Source organism: Eupeodes corollae, chromosome 3, assembly GCF_945859685.1.
Source record: "Eupeodes corollae chromosome 3, idEupCoro1.1, whole genome shotgun sequence".
Classification (NCBI taxonomy): domain Eukaryota; kingdom Metazoa; phylum Arthropoda; class Insecta; order Diptera; family Syrphidae; genus Eupeodes; species Eupeodes corollae.
Window position 1 is genome coordinate 86093320 of NC_079149.1, and position 8171 is coordinate 86101490.

At 37.7% G+C, this 8171-nt stretch overlaps 1 protein-coding gene across 1 annotated transcript; it reads left to right on the forward strand.

Moving 5' to 3' along the window:
- The first annotated feature begins 508 nt into the window (after positions 1-508).
- LOC129949839 (lamin Dm0) lies at positions 509-3815 on the forward strand. The gene is made up of 2 exons (XM_056061510.1): positions 509-842; positions 917-3815. The coding sequence occupies exon 2, from the start codon at positions 929-931 to the stop codon at positions 2786-2788; it is 1860 nt and encodes a 619-aa protein (XP_055917485.1). The 5' UTR covers positions 509-842; positions 917-928; the 3' UTR covers positions 2789-3815.
- The last annotated feature ends 4356 nt before the right edge of the window (positions 3816-8171 follow it).

Here is an 8171-nt window from a genome sequence, read left to right on the forward strand (position 1 = left end):
TGACAAAAAAACCTTTTTGAAGCAAGAGAACAATAGATGGCGTTTGAAAATGAGTTATAACATTTTCCCACCAAACCTATGAGATTGAGAGCATGCAAGTGAGACTGGACCTTAAATTATCTGTCCAATTTTTGAGTTCCCTTTAAAATTAATGACTTATTAATATATTTTGATTCAAATGACAGATTAGACACGTACATGTGTCACTGCGAATAAATTACTCATAATAAATCAAATGCAGGAGCAATTTGTAAAATAAATTATTGTTTTATTTTTAAAATCTGAACAATAATTTAAAAAATTACCCTTCAGTAATTTGAGATCTCAAACCATATTTTATAAAATTGAGGTAATCAAATGATTATACATCTCGAAACTTGAAAATCCTGAATCAACACAAGTCTTTAAGTGAAATCCGTACTGTTTATGTAAGCCCATTAATTCTCCACAAATAATGTAGACTTACATATTTAACGAAAGCATTTCAATTTTGGACGCCAACTTATTTTGACATATCGTTAATAACCTCGCGCATGAACTCGTTGCTGGAAATTAGAAAATAATTTAACGATAGTTTTTCTTTTTATTGTGTGTGCGATAAACGAAAACGACGATTTTGTGAATAAAACTAAATAAAATATCACATAAAAATAAATATAACTTTAAAAACAAACATCGAAGTGTAAAATATAAATAAAATCTGTCCTTACAGATATTTAAATAAATCAATAATCGTCATTTAATCGCCTTCTAGTTTGGACGAAGGAGAAACAAAAAAAAAACAATCAAATTAGGAAGCATACGTATATACATCAATTTCCGAAGGCCAATCACCTAACAAGGTAAGCAAGCACCCCAGGGCAGTGTAACAAGTTTAATATTCAAGGTGATAATTTATATTATTTGTTCTTAACAGACTTGAGGAATAATGTCGACTAAAGCGAAAAGAGCGGGTACAGCCACACCCCAACCTGGCGGTACATCGACCCCACTTTTGGGCACTAGTACGCGTCCATCAAGTCCTCTTAGTCCGACTCGTCATAGTCGTTTGGTCGAAAAGGCCGAGTTGCAAAATCTCAACGACCGTTTGGCCTGCTACATTGATCGCGTGCGCAATTTAGAAAACGAAAATGCTCGTCTTTCAATTGAAGTGCAGACCACCAGGGAGACAATTACGCGCGAAGCTTCCAACATCAAGTCGATGTACGAGCATGAACTGTCCGATGCCAGGAAGCTGCTAGATGACACTGCCCGAGAGAAAGCAAAGCTCGAGATCGACACAAAACGTCTGTGGGACGAGAATGACGAGCTCAAGACTAAGCTGGAGAAGAAGATCAAGGAGTGCACCCATGCTGAGAACAGTGCACGCATGTACGAATCCAGATGCAACGACTTAAGTACAAAATACAACACAGCCAGTGCCGATCGCAAAAAGGCCCTTGACGACGTTGCTGAATTGCAGAAGGAGAACGAACGCCTTCGAAAACAACTGGAAGAGGCGCGCAAGCACCTTGAAGACGAGACCTTGGCTCGTGTTGATCTTGAAAATAACATCCAAAGTCTTCGCGAAGAGTTGACTTTCAAGGACCAGATTCATTCGCAGGAAATGTCAGAAACTCGCACTCGTCGGCAGGTGGAAATCAGTGAGATCGATGGCCGTTTGTCGGAGCAGTACGAGGCTAAGTTGCAGCAGTCACTCCAGGAGCTCCGCGACCAATATGAGGGTCAAATGCGATCAAATCGCGATGAAATTGAAATGCTCTATGAGAACAAGATCAAGGGTCTGCAAAACGCCGCCAATCGTAATTCGAATGCCGCTGCTTCAGCCATTGAAGAGTTGCGCACTACTCGCACTCGTATTGATTCCCTTAACTCGCGCATCGGAGAGTTGGAATCTACAAATGCCGCTTTGATTTCAAGATTGCGCGACATGGAGAAATTGTTGGATCATGAGCGCGAACGTCACAACGCTGATTTACATGGTCTCGAAGCCGAACTGAATCGCATGCGCGAAGAAATGGCCTTGCAATTACAAGAATATCAAGACCTCATGGACATCAAGGTTTCTCTTGACCTAGAAATCGCAGCTTACGACAAATTGCTTTGCGGTGAAGAATCGCGCTTGAACATCACTCCCTCAGCCTCTAACACAGCAACTGCTAGCAGCTTGAGCCAATCGTTGAGATCTACCCGTGCCACTCCCATGAGACGTACACCAACTCGCGGACAGTCAACTGCCAGTGGAGCCTTCAAACGCAAACGCACTGTCGTTGAAGAATCTGAAGATCGTAGCGAATCTGAGTATTTCGTGACCGGAAGTGCTAAAGGAGACATTCAAATTTCAGAAATCGATCCCGAGGGCAAGTTTGTGAAACTTTACAACAAATCCCAGAAGGAAATCGCTATCGGCGGCTGGCAGTTATTGCGTTCATGCGGAGCTGACGAGACCTCTTTCAAGTTCCATCGTTCAGTGAAGATTGATGCTGGTGCAACAGTCACCGTTTGGTCAGCTGATGCTGGAGTCGCTCATGAGCCACCAAGCAACATCGTTATGAAGACCCAAAAGTGGTTCGTAGGAGACAACATGAAGACAGTACTATTCAACTCTGAGGGAGAGGATGTAGCTGCTTCTGAACGCATCAAGAAGACCGTATCAAGTCATGTGTCACGTCATAGATCCACAGCACGAGGATTCCCATCAACGCATATAACAGCCGCCGGTGCAGATGAGGAGCTCTATCACCAGCAAGGTGACCCACAAGGAGAAGAAAAGTGTCGTCTCATGTAAAGGACAAAGCTCTCCTTTTATTCTTGTTTAGTTTTCTCTTTATTGATTTAGCAACAAAAAGTAAACATCGTTACTAAACGACTGAGGGCCTTACAAATACCGTTATTATTAAAATTTATTCTTCATAATCATAATAATTCTAATTCTAATTCTAAAGCTTTGGTAAAAACTGAACCAAATTTGTAAACATTAAACAAAATAAACTCTCCATACAAACTAATACTTAAGTTACTTGTTCATGTTCCCAATTCACAGTATTCTGCTAACTGAGGAACAAAAAAGACATTTTCAATTAAGAAACCATCGCCTCCTCCGCCCAGTTCAAAGATAGACAAATAGAGAGCGCGCACAAATTCGTTCATGGAACGCATTGCAATTTACTTTTTGACTTGCTAGGTACTTTTTTTCTTGTTTTTCGTCAAATGGAAATTAATTTAGTTTTTTTTTACATAAATATATATTTTCTTACACAAAAAAAATATAGTGTTAACATTAAATTTGATTAAAGATTCTTTTTTATTATATTTTGTTCGTGTCCTTTTTAAATGTTTAACACAATGTTCACTGTTTGATTATTTTTTTTTTTTAATGATTTTGCACACTTTCCTCCTCAACGTACACAAATGTATTAAATACACAAAATAGAATTTGGTTGTTTATCGATAAACAATTTACAGCCTAAATACGACAGACGGTATAAACAATTTAATACAACTTGCCACTTCAAAGCTGCATTTGAATAAAAAGCAAAAATAAAGTATTTGTTTGATTTAAGGAAACATTTTTGACATTTAAACAAAACACAATTATTGAACTCAGACTTAAATAGATTTATTATTTTGTGTACGTAAAACTCGATTCGTTTTAAGAAGTATACACTTTTTCTAAAAAAAATTTCATTTATTTATCATTAAATGAAAACAAAATATCCTTATGAATTAAAAATTGAAAAAAAAAGAAACTACAGAGAAGATTGTATTTTATAAAATTTTCTTTTCGCAAAATAAAAATCAATAAAAAAAGTTAATCCTTTGGAAGTTTTATTTTTCTGTAGTTGGAAGATCATAAGAAAAACTAAGGAGAATCGCAGATGATTAACAGGGTTTACCAGGGGTGGAATCGGCTAAGGTGATTGTTGATAAATGACAATCAAAATTTCGAATTTGATCTACATAAGATGATAGTCAAATGTATTCCTAAAAAGCTATCACAAAAAAATGTGATAGTCGTTTTTAAACAAATTTGTTTATTCCGAATAGAGCTACCAGACGCTTACAAGAACGAGTGGAAAATTTTCTTAGTTCACTTTGTTTCTTTAAAAAAACACATTCTTGTGACCGACAATGTTCACGACATTCGAAAAAAAACAAGAAAAGTTTTATTTAAATATTTTATAAGAATCAATTTAAAATTTCACCAAGGCAACAATGAATTTTGACAATTTGAATCTGAAATTGTTCAATCGAATTGAATTGAGTTGAATCATCTTACACAGACGGAACGAAAATGATAGTAAATTTGACTATCAAAAAATTGATCGTCAACAATCACCTTAGCCGATTCCACCCCAGGATATCCGAACATTCCGAGGGACCAACATTGACTCGGACCACTACCTCGTTGTTGCCAGGGTACGGCTACGGATATCCCGATCCAAGCCAAAACAAGGAAGTACTGTGAGAAGATTCGACGTTTGACGGCTACAATCGCAAGAGACCTATGCTGCCTGCACTAAGCATTGGAAACCAGTGGCAACATTGCCTTGCAGCCATCAGAGGTGCCGCCTCTGAAGTGCTAGGTTTTTCATGCTCAAATTGATAGCGTTTTTTTCACCCTCTAAAATTTCCATTTCCATATTGTACTTACTTTCGGCATGTTTTTGCTTCTCTTCCAATAACTTACTTTGAATTTCACCTCTGTCCATTTTTCGTCGACGGCATTGCAACAACGGGTTTATCGTCTTCTTTAATTTTGAGGGATTCACCCTCTCCCAAGATTCATCACCTTCTGGACCTTTAACTGACAATGGCGACTCTGCATTTTGGTTTTTGGTCGTTTTTGAATCTCCGACTTGGCAGTTAAAATTGACCTCGCCGGTCAAAAGTGTTTTATTACTTTTATCCGAAGCATCGACTACGATCACATTCGAATTCTCACCTTCCGAATTGAGACAAAAGGTAACATCGTCCAGAATTATATCCTCCAAAGAAATATATTCCGTTTGATCGGTAGGTGCAGTGATTTTATGGCAAGCGTATTCCAATGCCGATTTGTTGGCCTTTGTATAGTCACTATCACCTACTACCGCAGGAAGACCTAATGTCGAAGTAGTCAAAAGAACAGCTAATTCTTGCATAGCTTCGCTTAATGGTGGTGGTTCTTTTTTGGGTGGTCCACCACCTGTCATTTTTGCATCTCTTGAGAAACAAAATGCTCGATCTCTTAACGTTTGCTTTATTTTAATATACTTTTCGCGAAGAGATTTTAGATTTCGTTCCTTTAAAAAAATAAAGAGATACATAGTACGATATGAACATACAAAATATCTCATCGGATACTTACACATCCTGGCGGTGCAACATTGAACGCACGTGTTATTTTCTCCCATGCCTTTTCTTTATCACGATTGGTTACCTTGTCTGTCTTTTTATTTTCTATCACTGATTTGTATAAAAGAGCATTTTTAACTAACCAATCCTCCTCTTCGGGAGTATAAAGCACTTTAGACATTCTTTTTGTCGTTTCCTTGATATTCATGTTCATTATTTTTTTTTATTAATTTTAAAATCAAAACATCAACAGCTCGTTTGCTTTTCAAATTAAAAACTCAAATAATTTGTATTGACTGTCACAAATATCCCAAGGATATTTTCAAAACTGAAAGTTGGCCAACTTTTGTTTTTTAAACTCGAGAGTTATGAAAAAAAATAGTGAACAAAATAGATTCTTAACTTTTGTTTTAACTCTCGAGTTAAAGTCAACTCTCAAGTTTGTCAACTTGAGAGTTTGCTTCAAGTTAAGCAATAGTGAACAAAATCGCCCTAAGAATTTTATTCAAAATCAGACAATTTGAAACTTTTATTTAGATATTTTATAAGAATAAATTTAAAATTTCACCAAGGCAACAACGAATTTTGACAATTTGAATCTGAAATTGTTCAATCGAATTGAATTGAGTTGAATCATCTTACACAGACGGAATGAAAATTATAGTCAATTTGACTATCAAAAAATTGATAGTCAACAATCACCTTAGCCAATTCCACCCCAGTATTGTCAGCTATGGAATTTAATAGTAAACCAAGGTTATGGTTGTAAAAAGTGGTGGTGGACGTAATGCATCAAATGAAAAATGGAGCTACAGTTGTGTTCATAAAAATAGCAGTGCTGCTCACATTTTAGCAGCGCTAATTTTTACAAAAGAGTTACATGTTACTTGGATCTAACGGTCTTTCGTTTTCATATTAGAGACTTTTAGCTTGAAGTAATACTCTACTTTTGCCGGTTAAACCATTATTTAAAACTCTCTGGATAAAGAGTGTTCATAAAAATAGCAGTGCTTGTGATTTTATAATTAAAAAGTGCTAAAAATTCAATTTTCGGTAAGTAAATAATTTACTGTATAAAGTTTTAAGTATTTGTAACATACTAGTATATAAAAATTAATAAATATTAGCTCAAAAATAAACAATCGGACGGTCAAGACACTGCAGCGAAGAAATTTGAGAACTGCGTTTGGAGGGAAAAACCTACCAAAATATTCAAGACATCCTAGTCTGCTCAGCATGGTCGAATGATCAGTAACGCCTTAAAATGACAACATAAACCGAAAACGTTAGGCCCAAAAAGGATGACTACTGAAAGAACTGACAGAAAAATTGTTCACTTAGCAAATCAGAACCTTTTCATAGGCTCTAGGAAAATAAAACATGGAATTTAACTGTCTGTTAGCGTTGTCACAATACGAAGACGTCGTTTATAAGCGAAGTTACCCACCCCAAGTCCACGCAAGGTACCATTCTTGACGAAAAGGCATGTGGCAAAGACAATGGAGCTTGTTAAAGCACATAAAGATTGGGCAAAGTGGAAATGAAGGAATGTTCTTTGGACTTTTTTGGGTCCAAGGGTCGTCGAGAATATGTGAGAAGACCCTAACATGCGGCATACTATCCACGGTACACTATAAAAATAGTGAAGCATGGTGGAGGTAAAATTATGATATGGGCTTGCTTTACATATTACGGTACGGGATGATATTTACTAGCCTAAAGTTCAGAGCGGTGCAAATAGAGCTGTTGAATGATTTAAGTTTAGACCAGTGCACCATGGCTGTCAGGCGTTTCATAAACAACCGTGTTGTAACAAGATGTTTCTACAGTGATAATGGCCTTAACTTCGTCGGAACAAAAAGGTTATTTGAGAAAGATGCGAAGGAGATGGAGGCCTCCCTCGGCGAGTATTCGTCAAGGTATGAGGGCATATTGTGGATCTTTATACCTGCTTATTCTCCGTGGATAGGAGGAGCTTGGGAGCATCTCATTCAATCCGTCAAAAGAAGCATCGACTTTGTTCTTAAAGGTATCGTCCCTACGGAGGATGTCTTAAGGAATTTTCTTACGGAGGCGCAGGGCCAAATAAATAGACGCCCACTCACTCACATCCCGGTTGACCCTGAAGATCCCAAGCCTTTAACTCCAAATTCAATGCTTTTCGGGGAAGATACTCGAGATATTACAGCACCTGGAGTTTTTTTCCAAAGCGATGCTTGGAGTAAGCTGCATAGCCGTCGATCTCAACATTTGATGGTCGAACTTACAAGAAGATGGTATAAAGAATATTTGCCTACTATTACGAGACGATAAAAATGGTTCAGGAAAACAAGAGAAGTTCAAGTGGATGATATCGTTATTGTCGTAGAACCCAACGAAATTCGCTCATCCTGGCATTTAGGACGTGTCGTGCAAGTTTACCCTGGTCCTGATGGAGTCGTTCGGATGGCCGATGTAAAGCTATCAAACGGTTCTATAAAGATGAAAAGATCAGTTGGAAGACTCGCTGTGTTAGACGTAAAGTCTTCGCCTACTTCTCAGACGGCCCCCGGAATGTCATCGAGTACCTAACAACTTCCAACTGAAATCAAGCTCGTAACACTTCCGTCATTTTAGCAGAATAAATGCCGTTGGTTTGGGTATAGGAACAAGACTATGACCCAAAGCATACGTCAAAAAAGGCAAAACCATGGTTTGCGCAGAAGAAGTTATCCGTTATGGAGTAGCCTGCTCAATCCCCCGACCTTAACCCCATCGCAAATTTGTGGGGTGATGCTAAGAAAGCAGTTCATAAAGCAAAACCCTAGAATTCGAAAGAATTTTGGGAAGCAGTG

Bases quoted from the DNA above. Each gene is read 5' to 3' on its own strand.
- LOC129949839 (XM_056061510.1), top strand. From the start codon at position 929: ATGTCGACTAAAGCGAAAAGAGCGGGTACAGCCACACCCCAACCTGGC.